This window comes from Rattus rattus, chromosome 13 (genome assembly GCF_011064425.1).
Source record: "Rattus rattus isolate New Zealand chromosome 13, Rrattus_CSIRO_v1, whole genome shotgun sequence".
Lineage (NCBI taxonomy): Eukaryota > Metazoa > Chordata > Mammalia > Rodentia > Muridae > Rattus > Rattus rattus.
The window spans coordinates 50,586,015-50,608,548 of record NC_046166.1 but is presented as its reverse complement, the minus strand read 5'-3'; the positions used below and the strand labels follow the sequence as shown (position 1 = coordinate 50,608,548).

Below are 22,534 nucleotides of genomic sequence, written 5' to 3'. Positions count from 1 at the left end.
GGGTCATTGTGAAGGCCAGTGGGGTTTGAGGTCAAGGGAAAAGAACACAGAGATGTCAACATCCGTGAACCTTTTCTGGACTTTTCTTGCATTCTTCCTGCCAAATGCCCCTTTTGATGTTGGTACCAGTTGGATCTGGGCTGTCCCTAAAGTCATGTATTGTGGTGATTTGAATAGTTTTGGCCCCCATAGATTCAGATTTTTCAAAGTTTGGCCACAGGAAGTGGCAGTATAAAGGAGTATGGCTTTATTAGAGTAGGTGTGGCCTTATTGAAGGAAGTATGTCACTGTGTAGGCGGGCTTTGAGGTCTACTATGCTCAAGTTCCACCCAGTGTAGAATACAGTCTCCTCCTGGCTGCCTTTGGATCAAAATGTAGAACTCCCTGCTCTTCCCACACCATGTCCCCTGAACACTGCCATGCTGCCTGCCATGATGATAATGGACTAAACCTCAGAAACTGTAAACAGCCCCGATTAAACGTTTGCCTTTATAAGAGTTGCCTTGGTCATGGTATCTCTTCACAGCAACAAAACCCATAATTAAAACAGCAGCTTAAGACTTGGGTGCTCCTGATGGCAAAGTGGGATTGGAAACCTTAGGGAGCGGGTTCTGGTTAGAGAAAGTGGGTCACTCTGGGTGTCCCCTTGAGGTACATATTTCATCCCAGTCCTTTTCTCTAGCTCTTTCCCTTGGCTTCCTGAATACCATATGGTGATACTGCCTAGCCACGGGCTCCCAGCCGTGATGTTCTCCCTCGGCTTATGAGCTCAAAGTAACTGGGCCAAATGTCCATGGAAATGTGAGGCGAAAGAAATCCTCCCTCCTTTTAAGTTGTTCACATCAGGTATTTTGTTACAGAAAAGCTAACACATCCATGGAGTTGCTTGTTTTTTGCCATCATCATATTTATTATTTTCATTATTATTATTCATGTTTGACTTTGTTTGTTTCTACCAGGGTTACATTGTAAGTTTTATAGATTGCTTAACTAGTGACACTCGCTGTCACTCTCCCTGGAACACGAGTTCCTTGAAGAGGAAAGCAATCATTTCTAAATTTCTGTCATTTTGAAAGAAGCAATTTAATAGTCTTGTTTCTCTTCAAATAGAAGAGAACAAAGTAAAAAGAATCAATTTGTCTGTCTTAGGGAAGATGAGTTGCAAGGGACATAATGAGGCTGGAAAGAAGAACGCCGTGGGGCTGACTAGAAGGCACTTGAAATTCCAGGTTAGGGACTGAAGAACTGGACTCGGCCAGCACTGTGAAGTAACATTTGTCTTGGAGTCAGATGACCTCCAGGCAACAGTCCAGACCCCACAGAGGAGCTAGAACTAGGTCATAGAGTAGGCTGTCCGTTCCTCCTGCTCTCTTCCCACCAGCCTCTCTGGTCTCCTGTGCTATTTAAAAGCTACCTTTATTTTACAGGATTTTTTCCTCTCCCTTGTTCTGTTTATGTGTGCATGGTTCAAACTGGACTCTGAAACCCCAGAGGCACCTGTGCTCATATGATTCTCCTGGTTCTTTGAGATTTTCAAGGCTGAGCCACTTCCACCTATGACCTTGTTCCCATGTCACCCTGGACCCAGTGAGTGTAGCAGAGAGAAGCCTCTCTCAGATTGCCAGGAATGACAGTGCAGAGTCTACAGGCACAAGGGCCACTGAAATGACATGGGTGGAAAGGGGGTACTCAGGAAAGGCTTCCTCGGTTTTAGGCACTTCCTTGAAGTGGAAATCACCGGAGTAACATTTCCCAAACACTTTGTGCGGAGTCTTAGTCTGTGGGAAGAAACAAACAGTAGTGTAGGTCCAGTGGGTTTGAGAAATGGACAGTTTTGCAAACCAACTTGGACTCTTTTCTGAAACCCACAGGGCGCTGGAGGGCTTTTACATCTCACAGGGAAGACACACCACTGGGGCTTTGTCTACTGAGCCCTTTGATCTAGAATATTTTGCAGGTCTGAAATTTGGTAACACACAGAACAGGAAGCCTGGCTAAGATCACGTCCACATCCCATTCTCCAGCTAGAATCCACTGCTGGCTTCCCCTCTGCTCTCATTAGCTTCAGAAGCTACCAACCTCAGAAGGAACTGGCTTGTTCAGCATCTATCAAATTCCCTTGGAAATTACTCTCAGAAATTCAGGCCCACAGAATTTCAAGCGTGTTACACTCACAGCCGATGATTGACTGCAGCATTTAAACCTTGCGTGTGATACAATAAGAACAGAATGGATTCGCCCCACTCGCCCAATCGAAAACAGCAGTTTCCAAGGCTACTTGTTTTTGGTAGAAGCCAAGCAATTTGGGAGAGAACTCAGAGAAAAGTCTCCAGGGGGGTGTCATTCAGACTAAATGCTCTGCACTTAAATTGGAGTCATTCCTTTTGAACTGATATTTTACGTCTGGCCTTTTTTAAAAATTCTTCTCTTGTTCATTACATCTTGAACTCAGTTTCCCCTCCCTTCACTCTTCCCAGTCTCTCCCTCACCTCCCTCCTCCCCCCTGATCCATAACTCCTCCATTTTTCCTTCTGAAAAGAGCAGTCCTCCCATCAGTATCAACCAAAACATGGCATAGCAAGTTACAATGAGACTAGGCACATGCCCTCATCTCAAGGCTGGACGAGGCAATCCAATAGGAGGGAAAGGATCCCACACTCAGGCAAAAGTGTCAGAAGCGCCCTCCACTCTCACTGTTAGGAGTACCAAAGAACACCAAGCTAACAATCCCTGTATGCAGAGGACCTAATTCATAGCTGTACAGGGTCCGGGTTGGTTGCTTCAATTCCTATGAGACCCTGTGAGCCCTGCCTAGTTGACTCTGAGGACTGCACTCTTGCCGTGAATGTGCATCCGGGAGGAACCCAGTCTATGTCATTCGCCATTTAAATTTTGCCTTATTGTGCTTGTCAGTGTCATCTGTTTTAAGGGTCTCCAAAATACACAGGGCCTGACTGCTTCTGTAAAAGGGGTTTGGCGTTCAAATAGACAAATTCCTGAGATGGAGATTTTTTTGACTCGAAAGAAAAGTATGCAGGGGCTGGGAAGATGGCTTGGTGGGTGAAGCGCATGCAAGATGGGAGTTCGGGTCCCTCACATCCATATAAATGCCAGTGTGCGTGTGAGGAGGAATGCCTATAACCTAGCACTTGGGAGGCAGAGATGAAGGGTCGCTGGCACAAGCTGTCTAGCCAGCCTGGCCAAGTCTCGAAACTCTGGGATAATGAGAGCCCCTGCTTCAATATGTAAATTGAAGAACTATTAATCTTATCGAGTATACCCATCATCAACCTCTGGCTTCTACGACTGTGTGTTCGCACACGCAAACATGCATATATAGAAGCACGCATACTGCACATAACACCCATAAATAGGTAAACAAACAAATGACCAAGCAGAAGAAAAGCATGAAGAAAGTTGAGGTTCCTCCTGTGTGGAGCGCGGTTTCCCTGCGTGGCTGCAGAGATGAACCCGAATAGGATGATGAGGGAACAGAGAGAATGTGAACCCAAACAGATGGGAATAGCTGGGCTCAGGTGGACTAGGCTCTGGGATGGAGAAACCACAAACAGAGTTCTGGAAGCTCCGTATGTTTATTATTCGGCGTTGAACATGGAGGCGGGGTTATTGCTTACAGCTGAACGAGGAGGAGGAGTTTTGCACACAGATTAACAAGGAGGCATTGCATAACCTTCTGAGCCAGATGAACTTAACTGGATAACTGTAAACACTTTTGAGGATGCCCAAGCTGAGAAGCAATGTGATTGGATGTACATTTCAACTTCAGAGATTTAAGTAGCTATTATATAACCAAAATGGGGCGAGGGGGACATTAAAGGGCCAGAAAAATCTGTTTGTGGACTGTTGATATCACTCAGGTCAAGAGCTATTTACTCAAAAAGAAGAAGCAGTAGACATAGAGAAAGTTTTAATATCCAAGCATCTTTTTAAAAAGAGAGATAATTCCCAAAGCCCCTTGCGCATGCGCTTCTGTGCCTGCGTGCCTGCGTGCCTGCTTGCCAGCCTGCCTGCGTTGCCAGCCTGCCTGCGTGAGTGCCTGCGTGCCTGCGTGAGTGCCTGCGTGCCTGCGTGCCTGCATGCGCATATAGGCCAGAGGCCATTCTCAGATGTCATTCCCCAGTTGCTGTACTTGCCAATTAGGCTAGGCTGGTTGGCCAGGGAACTCCAAGGATCTACCGGTCTAAGTGCTTTTACCAAGTGAGCCATCTCCACAACCTCACAGTGTTTCTCGTTTGGAATGATAGCATCCCATTATGACATTTAAAAATCTACCTCGAATTAGATAGAATTTTTATCCAAAGGAAACCATTTGATACTCATGACCCCCATGCTTCCGAAACGAAGAATTAATTGATCCTGAGCAGAAACTTTCGGTGATTAACCCGTCCCCAAACCATTGGTTTCTGAAAGTGGGCAGACGAACACTCCACACTTGACAAGGTTAGGCTGTTGGTATTGAAGCGTCAGTGGTGGTACCAGAAAGTACAAAACCAGCCTAACTTTTGCAGCGGTAGGTTCCATTATCGGGAATGCTATGCACCCCTTTATCTGTGTCTGCTTCATTCTCTTACCTGTGCGCCTCGTGTTGGCCCTGCTGTCCCCAGGATGGATCCCGAAGCGGTGCAGCTGGAGAAGCAGCACGTGCACAAGGTCTATGAGAGCACCGCCCCCTACTTCAGTGACCTTCAAAACAAAGCTTGGCCCCGCGTCCGCCAGTTCCTGCAGGACCAGAAGCCAGGCAGCCTCATCGCTGACATTGGTAACCCACACTTTTGTTTTGCCGTATGTGATCTCTTGTGTACCCATTTACACCGACCCAACCTTCCTAAAGCCGAGATCCTTTAATACAGTTCCTCGTGTTGTGGTGACCCCCACCCCAACCATACAATTATTTTGTTGCTACTTCATAGCTGCAACTTTGCTACTGTTATGAATCGTAATGTGAATATCTGATATGCAGGGTATCTGAGATGTGACCCGCAGGTTGAAAACGGCTGCTTTAAAGTGTTCACTTTAGAGCAAAAATTCACCTCATCAAAGTCACCAAGCAGAAAACATCTCCCAACCTATACGCAGAGATCCTTTATGTACATCCTCCATCAACACCAACCTGTCACAGATAGAATCAAATAAGGACGGAAACGATGCCACGTTAGACGTTTTCAGTTTAGAGACTCTCACATTTGGAAGACGAGTTTTGTATTCTTGGCTCATGTTGAGTGGTTCCATATTCTTTTATGAAAGAACCAGACTTGTGAGGTTATGAACAAAGTCTTACACCCTTTCATTTCTCTGATGGATCTCTCTCCTTCCCCAACCCCTGTTTATAGGCATCTTATTGCTAGGGTATGCCTTTAATTGAGTAGTACCTCCATAATTGTTGATTTATCTGGAGAACTTCAGCATCTTTCTGAATTGAGAAGTAGTCAACCACAGTTGAAGACTGAGGTTTAAGGCGTGATTGGACTCCACGTTCCAGGAATCACAAGCTTGCTACAGTTAACTCACTCTTAGTCTGGGTTGACATCAGTCTTAATACTGACTGATTAGGAGAAACTGCTGGGTGTGTGCCCAGCATATGACAGAGGATATAAGCAGTCCAGAGTTTAAAAAGAGGTACCTACCATGCTGAAGGTGGGAGTCCAAAGAAGCTTGCTAGCATGTCAGTTTTTAAAACCAAATACGGTTTCCTGGGGTCGGGAATGTGGCTCAGGGATAGTATGTGTGCTCTCTGTGTTCAGAGCCCTGCGTTCAAATCCCACTGCCACAAAATGGAGAAAGGTATCTGATTTTAGAGACTGCAACAAGCTCAAAGGTCCTACTGTCCACCGTCCGGTGTCCATGCAAAGTGTAAGACTTTCACATGGCTGGGGAGGAAAGGGGCAATTCACTAAGGAGGTTTGGGAGAGCAGCATATAAAATAAGGTGGTGTTTTTCTTTTATCTTATGTCTAAATAAATTCTAAAATGCAGCAAAGGTTTAAGTGTAAGAAAATGAAATTAAGAAGGTTAGTGAAATTACCTTTAAAATTATCCTGATACAGAAGGCTTCTCTGTGCCGTTTGTATGTTTGTTTGTTTGTTTGTTTGTTTGGTTGGTTGGTTGGTTGGTTGGTTTTTGGTTTTGGGAACGGGGCTTCCCTGTGTAGCCCTGGCTGTCCTGAATCCCACTACCCAGATCAGTCTGGCCTCTCTGCTACAGAGAACCTCCTGCCTTTGCCTCCCAAGTGCTGGGACTAAAGGTGTGCACTACTCTCTCCCAGTGCCTCTCTCTACCTCTATGCATCTCTCTTGCCCATGCTTTAAAAAATCGTCTCTAAGAAAAATAAATTGGTTGTCATACTTGTGGTGTGTTCTAAATGTATCATAAACACTGGATTGGCGAACACTAACTCACTGTCCTGGGGAAGCCTCTGGGGAGGGAGATGCAGCTATGCATTGATCATGCATTCTTGTCAATTACCCTTGTTTGCTTGGGTTTCTATTTCAGGGTTTCTTATTCACTGTGTCTTTCTGATTTGTTGGCACTGGACTCTCGGTCAACATATTCTACTCATGCTTGCACAAAGTGTTGTCTCACACACTCTACCCACAGACACTGTAGCCTTCAATCAGGGAACACAAGAATGCTTCAAGGAGGAGGGGTACATCTGTAAAAAGCAAAAACGCACAAAAAAATTTGCAAAAACTTAGGCATGAAATAAACTGTGAGAAAGACACTTAAATAATATATATATATATATATATATATATATATATATATATATATATATATATATATTATTGTTAGCTGACATAGACTCCACTTAGCCAAGGCCAGAGGAACCTTTACTTATCTGGGCTTTGTTAGGACAGCAATGTTGGAGACACCAGATCCAGAGAATATACTCTGAGGTTTTATGTAAGTGTCACTGGTGTTACCAAAACTGTGAGGAAGTCATCAATTATACCTCTATTTTCTGGGCTTGTGACTGACATGGTAAGAGTTTACAGGAGAGGAATTAGGCACAGTCTGTCTCTGGGCAGTTTGTGAGAGTTTCATAATCTTTTACAAGCTGGTGGGTTTCATCGGGGAAAATAGCAGTTGGCATGAGAGCATGAGATCAGCCTGAACCTGGGTGGGTACCAGATAGATTGGTTCCAAAGTTCACCTGTGATGGTCCTGATACATGCATGGCTCAGCCGGGCCTGGCAACTCACTAAGTGTCCGGAACTAATTAGTGCGCTTGGATTTTCTTCCCGGACAACAATCTGAGGGCCACAGCAAGTCACATTGTTGTCTTATAGTGCATCTTCCACAATGACCAGGCAAGGGCTGTCAATGCTGATTTTAGGGATAAGAATAAAGTTGCTAGAGAAACAGCTAATATGGAATGAGTCAGTAGTGTAGAAAGACCGTATTGAAAACCTTGCTCCTATAAACATTTTAGTCTAAAGATCTAAAAGCCAGCAGAGAAATATATAAGCAGTATTTCTAATAGAAACCCACATGTACAATGAAGGTACGCTAATGAAAATTCAAAAATGAATTGTCGGAATACTAAGGAAATATGCTAATGCAACCCCCACTGTGACCCTGTCCACAACCAGAACAGGAAAGAACAAAATCTTTTCTTATTTCACACGATGTTTTTAAAAATTTTTGTAAAGTCCCAGATCCTGTCATTGGTGACAACGTGTCCGAACACAGAAAACATGATGCTTAATGAAATAAATCAGACACAGAAAGACAAAGGTTACATGACCACCATTAGATGTGTGACTTAAAAGCTCTGAACTCCCAGAGTCTAGGGAAGTGATTATCAGGAGGTGGGACAGAGATGGGCTGGGAAGAAGATGTGAATTGTGAGGCGTTAGTCTAATGATGCCGGGGTTCAATTAGTCAAATCGAAATGATAAAAAGAGATGAAGCAGCCCAAAGCCAAATGGTGAAAGGATATAAATAAATAATTCCATGAGGTTGGAGAATTCAGATGTGCTTTAAAATATCTTGGCAGATAATCTACACACAGGGCTTTAGTTACAAAGCCATGGAAGAGTAAGCAATGGAAGAAACCACTCCAGCACATCATGTCTCCAGTCACTAAGTAACCCATGCTAGGGACAACCCTTCTGACCAGCTCGCTATGCAATCTTGACCTGTTTGTGTGACTGCAAGAGCCTTGTGTCGCTGGAGGCATGTGGCTGGATTTCCCTTTCATGGACACACAGATAGTTTGTCCAGCTTCAATATATCACATATTCATCCGTGTGAGCTGCCCAGGATTAAAAGCTGCATAGGATACCAGACTATTTTTTCCCTGTATTTTGACACCACAAATTATAGGATGACTGATAGTCCTTGAATCCCTCTCTACCAATCACTAGATATATCTGTAGTAAATACATTTTTTACCCATTCGATTCATATATGATTTAAGTATTTAAACGAATCAGAAAACAGTAACTCTTTGATTACAAAATGAAGGGTGTGTTTTAAAGTAAAATGGAAATTCAAGAAGAAATAATGTTATTCTAACCGGCAATTCTTCCGCTGTGCTGGATTTAGCATAAATAGTTCGGCTGGTTGGGGAGGGAAGAGCTCCGTTACTAACAAGGCAGAAAATTCAAAGATGGGCACGTTCTCCAGACCCAGGTCCCTTAGCTAGGGGTTTTAGGCACAGAGCTTTTGCAGGATCTTTTAAGACGCCGTATTAGTAAGGCAGGCACTGAAATAGCTATAATTTTAGGGTGGTCTGTGTTTTCTGATAAATGGTTGTTGCTATCTGTAGATCATTGAGTGCACTGGGCTCTATAAATCTAAATAAAAGTTTTTAATTAGAAAGCTGTGGTTCGTCTTCTATTTTAATCCCTCCCCGCCCCCGGAATAGCTAATTCTGCAGCTAACGGTTGGGATAATATGGGTAAAGTGTGTGGTGTATCTGAATGAAAGCACCATGAAAAACATCACTTTGTATGAAATAGCCTAATAAAAATTAAAATCAACTTGTTGGAATATAGAAAGTGTGTATCCCCCACCCCCACCCCTCTCTCTTTCCTACACACACCCCACAGGAAAAAAAGAAAATGGCTGCTTTTATCACAGGGTGGAAGAAGACAGAGGAAAACTGCTTTCACATCCCCTGTTTCACATGGTCCAGAGAAATAATCTATGATAGCTGTGTTTATGGCTTGGAAGTCTGGAGCAAGCAAAAGGACAAGGACACGTAGCAAGTGGTATCGAGACAGAAGCAGAAAGTAGGTAGAAAACATCATGAAATCAGTTTACAACATCCAGCAGCGGCGTTGGGGTGAACGAATGTCTCACCGTATAACCCAGACTAACCTGAACTGGCCATCCCCCTGCCTCAGCTGAGATGACAGGTGTCTGCCCCCATACCATTCGGGAAACTGGATAGACATTAAGGGAACATGGAGACTAGCATGAACAACGCCTTCCGGGGTTCAACAGCAGCAACACTGAGACATACAGGAAACAGTGCAACTGACCCATGTGGCCTTGGCAGTTTACCCAGAGTGGGCTGGTCCATTTCACGTCTATTGTGTGTAGCATGGAAGGAAGCGTGTGGGTTGAAGTTGTTACCTAGATGAGTTCAGAAAGTAAGAGAAAGACCAGAGCTGGATTCTTACCCAGCTAGATTCTGCTCATAATTAACTCCGGAAAAAACACTTGCCCTAACGACACCGAAAATGATATTTTTGTGCAAAATAAGACAAATTAAATTCTTCAGTCACTAAGACTCCTCTTGACTTTTATCTGGCTGCCTTCAGTTTCAACGGTCATCTCTCATTGGCACTAATTCTTTAACGATTATTCATTCATTTGATGCAATGAAAGGTATATGGCCAGTGACAGATCTCTTCAACTCTGGACTCAAAAAATGAACTTAAAATGTGCATTACATTTGTCTCTTACAACAACAACAACAAAACAGAAAAAGAACTCTTTTAGGTGAGATATTAACAAAGAGCAAAATGTTAAATGTAGTTGTTGTTTGTCTGGGGATGTACCTAGGTGGCAGAGCCTTTGCCTAGAGATGGGGTCCTGGGTTCTATTCTAAGTACAAATGGAAAGCAGAGTGTTTTTTTCCCACAAACATTAGGAAATTTTCACTTTTGTTATTTTCAGCAAATATTCACCCATCTTGATGGAAAAGACTTTGATGAATTGGAGCTGTTAACGTCCGTAGACACTTTCTGGTACAGAGTACAGAACTGAGAAGATGTGAACATTCAGACACTCCCCTGTGTCTCTTCAGAACTTGATTATTAACGAGATTTTGAAAGGAAACAGAAGCATTATGGACTTGCCGTGGTATCACGGATGCTCAGTGTACATCTGAGATCACGGGAAGACCTGCCTTGTTGAAGGACTTGACTTCCTTGTTACCGGGAAGGCTTCTCCTTGCCAACATCTCAGGCTCAGAAAGGCGTCATGTTCAGAGGTTCCGTTCGAAGTGATGTCATTAGAAAAGGACATGGGAGGATGAGTCGAGAATACTACAGAGCTGGGCACCAAGAGAAAAGAAACCGAGCCTCTTTGTTATGAAAGGCTTTCTGAATATCCCCTACCATCTGTCATGATTTATGAACATGCTCTCACCAGAATCCCCGAAGCAATTTCCTCTTTCTTTGCTCAGAGTGTATCTCCCAAATGAATGAAAGGAGAAATGAATTTCCAAGATACTTATTAAAATGAGGCTATCATCTTTGACGTGGACAGGACTTGAATGCTGAAATACAGTGTCACTTAGACTTTCCCTGTGACTGCCTTCAAATAGCAGATACTTTTCTCCCTAAGCATTAGGAGCGGTGGCTGCAGGATCTAAAGTGAGCATCTAAGCCCAACCATTTATATCATAAGGATAACACTGGGAAGCTTTTCCATTTATTATTCACCTCCTCTCGTCACAGCTGGCACCAGGGAACCTTCACGTTTTTTTTTCTTGCCTCGTCATTTTGAAACAGTGTATTAAGGTGGAGTTATTAAAGGCTGTCCCAGACTTATGACTCAGAAGCAGCAAACTCTGCATTTAACTAGTGACTGATCTTTTTCGTGTCCCAGAAAAAACCCCAAATAAGAAATGCCAGTACATTAAAAAATCAGCTCACAGGCTGGAGAGATGGCTCAGCGGTTAAGAGCACTGACTGCTCTTCCCGAGGTCCTGAGTTCAAATCCCAGCAACCACATGGTGGCTCACAACCATCTGTAATGCGGTCTGGTGTCCTCTTCTGGCATGCAGGTATACACGCAGGCAGAACGCTATACATAATAAATAAATAAAGCTTAAATTTAAAAAAAAAATCAGCTCACTTGATTTCTTCACCCACTTGTGGGAAGGGCTTAATTTACATATCCGAGACTAAAGGTCATGCTAGGAACCAGGTGCATGCCCCTAGCATGCCAACTTCTAGGAAGAAGTGAATTGGTAAAACTCACTTGAACCCAGGAGTTCATCCTGGGCAATACAGAGAGATCCAGTCTCAAAAGAGAAGTTGATGGCAGTACGAGAAGGGTGTAGCAATTCGTCATCCATGTTACTCTCTGTCATACTATAAGATTTGATTGACCTCAGTCGTTGGACCAGGTACTTGGACTCCTGCCACTAGGAAATGAATATCAAAAATGGTCTTTTTCCCCCTAGACTCCCTGTTAGAGCTGTAGACTGATCCAACACAGATGCCTTGTACCTACCATTAACCTGAGAGCGCATGGAAAGATGTCTCCAGTCTCAGCCCTATTTTTAAAAGCCGCATTTTATTGTCTAGATTTTTCTATTCATAGACATCGAAAAGTTGTTAGCAGTCATTTGTTTAACACGGTCAGAGACTGATAAGACCCGTTGAAGCAGATATTTGACACAGCACGCAGGCACGAAGTGAAATGTGTACATCACCATGACGACACCGACCCCCTCATGGTCCGCCTCAGTTTCTGGATGCTGGAGCTTGTGTTTCCCAGAGACAAGCCAGCTCATGAGTTTAGGTTGTGCTGATGTGCTGCACTCCATGGGCAATGCTTCAATAAATATTCCATATGTGTTTCTTATGTCAATACTTGACTTTCCTCTCTTCTGTATGAAACTATGTCATTCTTCTCTGAAATGTTGCATCTTGGTCATTTAATATAAAGTTTATCCGTTATAGCACACATTAACTTGCATTGTTCCAGTAAGGACAACATGTGACACTGGCTTTTCTCTTACAGGTTGTGGAACTGGAAAGTATCTTAAAGTGAATAGCCAAGTACATACTCTGGGCTGTGACTACTGTGGCCCTCTGGTAGAGATTGCCCGGAATAGAGGGTGTGAAGTCATGGTATGTGACAACCTTAATCTCCCCTTTAGGGACCAGGGCTTCGATGCTATCATCTCCATAGGAGGTAAGGCAGCCAGGCCACAATCATACTTTGCCATGAAAAACCACAGTCACACAACTCACGTGACTCAATGTCCATTCCGTGTAGAGGTCTATGCAATGCATTTTTGTCTAATTTTAAAATATGTGCACTCTGCCGCATGACTTATTTGACTCCTACCTAATGCAGTTTTGATATGTAAGTGGTTTTAACTTTCAACTTTCAGGCAGTTGCCGTATTATTTTTGATAATTCTGTTCCCATGTGTCTTGCTACCTGCAAAAAGAGTGTTGGGCGCTTACTCATTGAAAATGTACTTTGCTCTATTGAGATAAGGTCAGATCCTCCTGACACAAAGGGATTGATTATTCAGGTTTCATATCAACAAAAACAGACTCCAGCAGTGCCCTTGTTAACAGAAAAGTCTAGAACTAATGTATTGACCATCCCCTGAACAAGTACGTCATCCACTGTCACTCAAGTTCCTGGAAAAGACAGGCCCTACCTGGTCTTAGATTTCATTGTTTTACCATGTCTTTCTGTTCCTAATTCTAGAAGTTGATGATGAGTACAGGGAATTTTTTTCTCACATTTCACAAGCCTCCCAAGTAAACTCCATGCCAAAGCAAACAAAAGAGCAGAAATACCTGCAAAGTCCAGGCTTGAGGCATGCACAGATGCATGCGATTAGCTCATTTTACCCAGTACTCCTTACTGGGAAACCCCAAATTCAAGCAATCTTCCAGCCAGGCATGGTGATACACATTTCTCCTCTCAGCATTTGGGAGACAGAAGCAAGTGGATTTCTGGGAGTTGAAGCTGGCCTGGTTTACACAGCAAGTTCTAGGACATCCAAGACTACATAGAAAGACTTTGTCTGAAAAATCCAAAAACTAGAAACAAACGAGTCTTCTGCTAAGTTCTTTTCAGTGATAAAAATCTTTTGCAGAGCAAATTACTTGATTCACCATATTTTTTATAACTAGCCTTTTGACAAAACAAACTTTACCAAACTACCAAAACAAGGTGATCTTATGGAAGTTGACTACCAATCATGATAGTTAATGGTCTCCTCAGATGAGAACTGTATCTTGGAAATGGTCAGGAACAATGGAAGACGGTTGCCATGGGAACCGCCATTATGCTGTCTTCCGGAACTTAAAACTGTTAGGCGCCTTTTGTTGTAAGCATTGGTCTGTGCAGGTTACGCTAACAAAACCTCATGGATTCCTGTGTTTTAAACAGTAGACTTTTATTTCTTCCCTCAAAGAACAGCCATGCCAGCTCCACAGATGAGCCTTCCCAAGGTCCCACTTCCTGTGGACATAGTCTTTGTTGTAGTGACACAGATATATCAAAGGGTTCATTTTGACCTACGCAACACCATGCTGAGCTCTGAATCTTTAGCAGGAAAAAAATATTTTTATTTAATCACCTTTCTAAAGAACTAGAAATTAAAGAGAGTTTGGGAAAAAGTTGGAGTCTTTGTTCTCGTAAACACAAAGCTGTTTGGGTTGGTTTTAGAGTCCACAAGGCTCAGTGCCACTCAGCTACGGTGACAGAGAGGGCGGTGTTGACTCCTTGTCTGTTTTGGAGAAATGCTCTATGTTCCCGTGTCCTCAGCCTAAGGGTCCCACCTTTCCCTCGCAGAAAACAAAGGATGCTACACTCTCATTTGTGTCTGTTCCAAAGCTTATGTTAGAATTCATCACGGCTCTCCTGAATATATGAAGCCCGTTATAGAAGTGGGTTCATTACCACGAGGTAAAAAGTCTCTAAACCACAGAGTTGGGGAGAGATTGGCATAACTGTTTCCAGAAAGAGGTGAACCGCAGACAGGACATCTAGTACAGTCAGGTTTCTGACAGGAGCGTGGGAAGATTTATTTATTACATTTGTCTCTCAAAGGCAACTTACCACTGAGAAAGCCCGCCCAACATAGCTGATAACTCATAAGTGACTCATAAGTGAGTGTGACAATGTTCAGGCAGCTTCCCTGAAGAGTCTCCTCTCTACCAGCCACTACTTAGTCTCTGTATAGTCTCAGCGAGCGGGTCAGAAGTCTTGGAAATTTTGTGAGCTTCTGGTCTTCCTGAGTCTCATACTGCACCTCCCTTCAAGTTTTCAATTCAGACGAAATATCTACAGTGTCCCCCAAGCTCCCCACACCTCACTCAGTGCCCTTTATTATGTGTGCGCTAAACTATAGGAAGCAAGCCAGAATCCCCTCACCCAAGCTAACCCATTGGTTTGAGGAATTGCAATCATCTGGAAACACAACCCGAATAGATTTCTACTGTTTATAGTTTACGTAGTCTTTAGCATTCGGCTACAGTAACAGAAATGTTCTGATATACCCCATTACGATTTAATTGTGAAGGTCTTCTGAGGCATGGTAGTAAGCACCTATAACCCCAGTCCTGGGCAGGCTGAGGCAGGAGAATCATGAGTTTAAGGTCAACTTGGAGTACACAAAGAGGTGTTAACTGAAAATAAATTAGACAAACAAAAAATGTCCCTTTAAGTTCCCAAACACGCTTTTAGGAACTATAGCTAGGAGGTAACATGATGAGGTCATCTTTATATTTCCCATGTAGAATAACACGAGAAGTTTCAAAAGTCACTCTTACATTCATATGTAGTCGTTCCCAAGTTTGAATTGCATGTTTTGGCATTTCTTGCTTGTCCTGACATGAAGACATATCTTTTTCCCCCCTTCGTTATTTTCTTGCTTTTTGGATTCTCTCAATAACAGAAAGGCCGCTGTCATCCCCGGCTATATACCCATCATCCTTCCCTGGCAGGTTCCGAGAAGGAATACGTTTTGCCCTTAGAGCAATTTGGCAAAGAAGTCTAAAATAATCCAGCAATGTAAACTGGTGTGAATCAAATACTCACTTCACACCAGGCTCTCCAACACCCATCCCACAGGGAATATCGGGCAATATCCGGTGACATCTGGGGGGACTCACAAGTGGACAGGTGTATGTGTGCTACTGTCATTGACAGGAGGCCCCCCATGAATGTCAGCCGCGATACTAATGTTTAAAAGCCTGCTTGCTGCCAAACCTGTAAGCTCCGAGTGCTTAATAAAACCTATGCACTTAGGGGTTGGGGATTTAGCTCAGTGGTAGAGCGCTTGCCTGGCAAGCGCAAGGCCCTGGGTTCGGTCCCCAGCTCCAAAAAAAGAAAAAGAAAAAAAAAACAAAAACAAAAAACCCTACGCACTTGGAAAGTGGAAGAAGAGTAAGTCGTAAAGGGTGTTAAAGGAAATCTGGTGTCACCATTTTGGATCTGTAATGGAAAAAATGGGTTCAAGTTATTTTTTTAGCCTCTCCACCGGAAAATTGCTCTAAAGTACGTATATGCAGCATATGTATAGACTGTATATATAGAATGCTATTTTTGCATTTGAGTTGTGATTATGATTCACAAACAAAAATGTTCTTTTACTTTTTAAATTTTCAACGTAGTTTCTCAGCAGTGACATTTTTGGATAGATCTCACTACGGTGACACTCAGGGCGCTTCCTAACAGACCATGTATATGGCTGTGTGTGTGTATATATATAGCACTTTGACATGTGTGAGGAAACCTCCCTCCATAAGCTTCCTTTTCCTCCAAAACACTTGGCTTAGAACTGGAGAGACGGCTCAGCTGTTAAGATCACTCACTACTTTTGTGGAGGACCCGGGTTCGATTCCACAACCCAGGTTGGGTGGATCACATCTGCCTACTGCAGTCCCAGAGGATCCAACACCCTCTTTAGCCTCCCTAGGCAATGGCATACACTTAACATTGGCTCACACCGGTATACATGCCTAAATAAAATTTAAAAACACTTGCTTTAAAAGTTTATTACCTACTACCTGTTAAATACATATTTTAAATACAAGAGTCACTTTTCTGCATAAAATTATATTTAAGAATGAATTGTGTTGTAGTTACAGTAAGTGAAGATGCTGTTTCCTATACAAAAAACCCAGTAGAGCCCTGGAGCATTAAGAGCCATTGTCTACTGCAATGCATTTAATGCATTTCTCCTGTCCCCTTTGGGCTTTACAAGATCAAGGCAGTGTATTGTCATGGGCCACGGAAGCTGTGTTCTGGAGAGTCTTGTGGACCCTGCACGGCAGCTCACAACTGTCTGTGACTCCAGTTCCAAGGGGTTCGATACCCTCTTCTGGCCACCACGCAATTGTGGTGTGTGCGTACACCTATGCAGGCGAAACACCAACCCACACACAAATAAAACGGACTGTAGATAGGATAGAGGGAAAAGAATGCAAATTGTATTCTTGAGTGACCTCCCTCCGAAAACGTTTTATATAAAGATCAGACTTTTGAGATCGATCAGACTTCCCTTAGATATTTGATGCATGTCGGTGGCAGGTAAACCTCAGAGCTCACTCGTTTAAAACCCTCACTAACAGCTAAATGACGTGAGCGCCAAGAGGACAGATTCACCTGCTCTCTGCCAGCGCCGCCCACGTCAGAGCCAGAGTCATTCAGCTTTGCTTGGAACCGGTCTCCTCTCTGATCTATGTAGAGGCTCCTGTTTCAAAGCAGAGCTTCCTCTTGGCACAGCGTTGTGATTAAATGCCTCCAGGACCTAAATGACCAGGACATCCTATGTACTGGTTTGGTGAGAAGATACCTAATAAAACCCAGGGCACAGTTCAAAGGTAGAGCATTGCTATCGTGATCAGTCCCCACTTACCTAGCATGACATAATCATTACTATTGATAAAATGCACCCATAATAACACACATACATGTAGGGGAAAAATGGACTCCATTCAGGAAATATGCCAATCTCCCTCTGACTTTTCTGGGATTAAAAGTAAAACAATAACTAATACATTTTTTTAAGCACACACAAATTATTGTAGTTTCTTCAGGAAGGGCTACATTAGCATTTGCACTTGTGTTTAGCTGGCTTCTCTATGCATCATCTAACTAAAAAGAATATAATATGTAACCCTCTTCTATATCTTGTTTTATTAAAATTACTAACACAATGATTCATGGTGTGCATCCTTTGTTTCTATAGCAGTAAGTTATTCAGTAAGACAATGACTTATTTCACAGACTCCAACAGAGAGCATTGCCTCACTTAATGCCCCTTTCAGATTTCAGTAATTCACATGCATTTTCTTTGTGATAGCCAGTTTTCAAATCTCACAGGCTTTGGGGCTGAAGAGAGCTTGCTCTTTATCTCTAGGGTTTTTTGTTTGTTTGGTTGGTTTGTTTTGTTTTTTAATTAGAATTGAGGGAACTTAAAACCTACAGAATTTGCTCAAGTCAAAACTCTGTGTCTCTGAAAACCAGACCCATGTTGCTTTCCCAGTTTGTTGCAATAAGGCTCATTCTAGGCCAGAATTTCATCCGCAGTATGTATGTGTTTATGCATATGATGTATGCTCGATGACATCTATTTTTTTTCTTTTTTAGTCATACATCATTTCTCTACAAAACAGAGAAGAATCAGAGCAATAAAGGAAATGGCCAGAGTCTTAGCTCCCGGAGGCCAGCTGATGATTTACGTCTGGGCAATGGAACAGAAGAACCGACACTTTGAGAAACAGGATGTGCTTGTGCCATGGAACAGGGCACTCTGTTCCCGGCTGCTGTCAGAATCCCACCAGTCGTGGGGGCATTCGTGTGAGCATCCCACGAGCCAAGGCTACCAGGGCCCTGGCTCCGCCTGCAGCTGCGCAGTGTGTTTTAAGGGCAGATGTGATTCCAAGAGGTCCCACAGCATGGACTACGGGCCTGCGGTGGCCAGAACCTGCTGCGAAGCTATTTCGAAGGAAGGACAGGAAGAGAATGGATTATATAGCAATTTTGGAAAATCCTTTCGCTCCTGGTTTTTTTCCAGGTCTTTGGATGAATCAACCCTGAGGAAGCAAATTGAAAGGGTCAGGCCGGTGAAAATCACAGAGGGCTGGGCCAACAGCACCGTGTCCCACCAGCCTTCCCGATACCCCAGCTTAGACTTGCATGCCCAGGAGCCGTTTTCAACAAAAGGACCGAACTTAGATGAGGTGTTCGTAGACGCATCTTCTCAAAGACACGTGGGCTGCCTGGGAGTACCCAGCACTTCAGACGACTTCACCCGACACAAGGGAGGAGAGAGTAGGAGGAAGGAGGGGGGCAATTTTCTGGACACCACTGATACCGGGGACAGTGTGGCTGCAAGAAATGGCGGTGATCGTTCTGCCAGAAAAACATTAAGGAGGGTTTCTGCATTCGACTCCACGGACTCCAACTCAGAAGACCCAAGCTTTGTGGAAGGGCAACAGGATGCTCCAGATTCCAAAGCCTTCATGCGTTACTACCACGTGTTCCGGGAAGGTGAGCTGTCCAGCCTGCTGCAGGAATGTGTGGCTGAACTGCAGGTCCTGAGCTCCGGCAATGACCATGGTAACTGGTGCATCATCGCAGAGAAAAAGAGGAGCTGGGATTAACTACATCGCTCAAGGCAGAGGCTACAGCCCATCATCTGCTCAACGGGCCTGATGTGGACACCAGAATCGGCACCCTAGTTCATTGCTTTCAAATCCAGGTACGAGTCCGAACGTGAGCACTGTGCCCTCATCCTCCGAACTGTTGAGTAAGCAGGAAGGCTGGCACGTCCTGCCTCTGCTGCGGGATCTGCCTGCTGACGTTTCAGTCAAAGGATCCGAGGAAGCAGTAGAAAGTAAACTTGAGTACAGACTTGATCTTATTCCTTCCAGAGATGAAATTATTACGATACGTGTACGTCAAGTGTCAGTATTATCTTTTGGTTTTTAAATATTCCCCTGTTAAATATACCTTTTATAAGTAGTAATTTTTAAAAATAAATTATGTTGGTTCTCAGGTAGTTACTTAGATCCCTGTGGAAGGTAACAGAGACACCTGTGCTGTTGCTGGGCGGGTGTTTAAGGCTCGCTGTGGTGGTACCTCGTTTCTGGACTTTGTTGCTAACTCCATCAACCCTTCCAGTATCGCCCAGACCCTCTAAATTACATGCAAACGCCCTTAGGGATGATCGATGTTACTAATACTGTCTTCAGCATTGCTCTGAGGCTTTTACAAGGCGCTGTTAGCAGAGGGTTGGTGTTAAAGCAGGCAGTTTGCATGCCGTGGAATCAGCATACATCCATGGCACCACTGACAGAAGAAAAAGTAAACAAAGGATTGTTAGCGTGCAGAGTGCATTACATGGATAGCAGATGGTATGTCCCCTGGTCACATTTTCCCCAAAGGCATTAAGAGCATAAATATCTAACTGAGGTTGTGCCAAAATTATCCAGAATTTTCAACTAGGAAGTGCATATCTGAGTTAGCTAAGAGTCTAATTGGAGCCGTTTTACTTTGGCTGTGAGGACAGATCTGGAAAGCGTCATGTATTTAGTGGACACATTACTGGGATCCGCTGCTGCATGCCGTGGCATTTATTCCCTTGAAGGTGACCACATTAGATCATTGTATCAGTGACCTGGACGGAATCAAAGCTTGGTCACAGGTTGAATTGCTGGTACTCTAGAGTGCAATGATTAGACTGGGTATGGTACAAATCAATACTCTTTTATTTTTAAAGACTTAATCATGAGTCTGATTAATTCTATGTTGTGGATCCCAATAACAATTATGACAGAACTCAAGACTGAACTCAGGAGAAACAAAAATAAGTTGGCCAAGGAGTATGGTTCCAGATAATTCGTTAACAAGCAGGAAATCAAATAGTCATTGTACTTTCTGGACCGATATAATGATGGAGATTGGATTAAAATCCAATCTTCACTTTCTTTTTTTCTCCCATTACAAAGTTAACAAAAATTGCAATGGATCATATTTATTTGGTGTTTACCCTCTTCAGAGATTTTGCTGGACTGTAACGAAAATGAAGCTACTTTTGAAAAACAAAACTCAAAGGTGCTTTGAAAATGCAAAGTGTATCTTGTAAACTTTAGAATGAATCAGATAATTCCTGAGGTTCTTTCAAGTCCAAGTTCCGTCTCTTCAACCCCGCTGTGGAAGTGGCATGTGTGTCTTGTACTTTCCAGTGTACACTTTGTACAGGGAGGTGTGAAAATAGGCATGGGGTAAAGCATAGATTAAAATTTACTGTGCCTTCCACTTCTTCAAATGAAGATATTAAACTCCATGTACGGTGGCTTCCTGGGAGAAGCGGTGACTCTGAACTAGTCAGCAGTAATGACCTCTTTATTATGGATTCCCGCTTCTCTGAGGTCTGTGTCACTTTGACTTGGCTTTCGGTGCTGGATGTCTGAGCCTGACATCACCCTGGTTGGAATGTGCTACCTAAAGGTCATTCTATGGAACTCAGTTCATCAGGCTGTGGTGACAGGATGGTTTACCAGCTGATATGTCTGAACAAGCTCACAAAATAAACACACACCCCGTCTAGTATTAAAAAGCCTTCGGAATGGTTATTGGGATAGAGAGAGATTTTTCCTACAATGATAGAGCTGTGAGTGCTAATAACAGCAGCCTTGTTAAGTGCAAGAATTCTATGCATCCAGATGTGTTATTGTCTATTTAGCAAAATCTGTGGCTGGTAACCTTCCTGGGATCCTTGTGCAAAAGCACTCTCCCATTCAATGTTTGCCTTTGATGATAAAAAGCCATTGAGAACTAATGTAAATACCTTAACCGTTTAAAAGCTTGTTCTCCTTTGGGATTGTCCTCAGAAGGAAACGCAAGTCCTAAATGTATGTAAATGGAGACGGTATGTGTCCGTTGGCCTTAATCAGCTTGTGGGTGGATCTCACTGATCTGTCTAAAGTGATCGAAAAAACCTTCTCCATGTTAAGACAAAACGATGTTCTTCTAATTCCCTCCTGGCATCAACACATGAGTCCCACTGTCTGACGGAGGGAAAGTTCAGGGAAGTCATTAGATAATTGTTAGAGGTTGGACTAGCGGTACCTCCCCAGCTTGTGTGGGGCACTTTGTGGAAACAGACAAGTGATTTGGGGGGGAGTGCATTGACTTGAACGAAAGATGCAATCAAAGTAACAGTTTCCTGGGAGGCGAGTGATCGCGAGCTTCTCTGGTTATTGGGTTTTGGGTGTTCATGTGGGGGTGGGGGTGTTACTTGTTTGTTGGCAGAGAGAGGAAGTATGACCAGAGTGCTGCAGTGCTGCAGGCTGGCTATGCACACACACTGGCTGCCATGCTGATTGATCCTTTCCTCTAACCTTGCTGTACGCCATCCCCATACTGTCTGTCACTCATCTTTGCCTACCCCTCATCCTGATTCTAGAGGCCAAAGATTCCCGTGTGCTCAACTGACCTTCATTTGAGTCAGCAAAAAAAAAAAAAAAAAAACAAACAAACAAAAAAAAAAAAAAAAAAAAACCTGAAGGTGATCCAGGTGGGAAAGGATCCAAATGTAAATCAGGAATTCAAACGTACTTGACTACTGTTGGCCACGGGACAAATGAATGCTGGTGCATCTTTCAAATACATGGGCTCCCAGGAGAACAGGAAATGGGACCCTAGTTGTCCTCATTATGGGAGTGAATGCCTTAGAAACAAGGTATGAGGGCCTAGCGGGTGGCTTGCTGGTTTACAGTGCCTGTTGCACTGCAGACGGCCTGAAAGTGGCTCCTAGCACCCATGTCAGACAGCTCACAAGTGCCTCTTCAGGACGCCGAGGGTACCTGCACTCTTGTGTACACAGACCTAAGCATACACACACAGACACACAGACATACACACACACACACACACACACACACACACACACATAGACAGGCACCGACACACACAGACAGACACAGACACACACAGACAGACACAGACACAGACACACACAGACAGACACATACACAGACACACAGACACATACACACACAGGCACACACACACCAAAAATAAATATTTTTAAAAAACAGGCTATGAATGCCCAGCCTGAATGAGGAAACTGAAGTAACTGTTCACTACTTGGTTCTTCAGAGCCTGTTGTGATGGTGCAGAAAAAAGTAAGCCAAGTCTCACTTTTCCTGTACAGAAGAAGGGATGGGTAACAATAGCAGCTGACTAATATTTATCACTTTATGTGTGTAACCCCCAATAGCTGTCTCAAACAAATATAATCCCCAATTTGCAGATAAGAAAGGCAGAAAAGGAAAAAGATAATAA

The 22,534-nt window shown here is 43.5% G+C and overlaps 1 protein-coding gene across 3 annotated transcripts in view; it reads left to right on the top strand.

Annotated features, from left to right (window-relative positions):
- Trmt9b (tRNA methyltransferase 9B (putative)) overlaps positions 1-20,799 on the top strand; it is a 49,243-nt gene extending 28,444 nt beyond the window's left edge. For 2 of the 3 annotated variants that reach the window (XM_032919017.1, XM_032919016.1), the window contains exons 4-6: positions 4,626-4,780; positions 12,228-12,401; positions 17,831-20,799. In XM_032919017.1, coding sequence (XP_032774908.1) covers positions 4,627-4,780; positions 12,228-12,401; positions 17,831-18,846 — 1,344 coding nt within the window. In that variant the 5' untranslated portion in view covers position 4,626 and the 3' untranslated portion in view covers positions 18,847-20,799. Of the gene's footprint in view, positions 1-4,625; positions 4,781-12,227; positions 12,402-17,830 lie in introns of those variants that run through there. The other variant, XM_032919018.1, reaches the window with a different exon arrangement.
- The last annotated feature ends 1,735 nt before the right edge of the window (positions 20,800-22,534 follow it).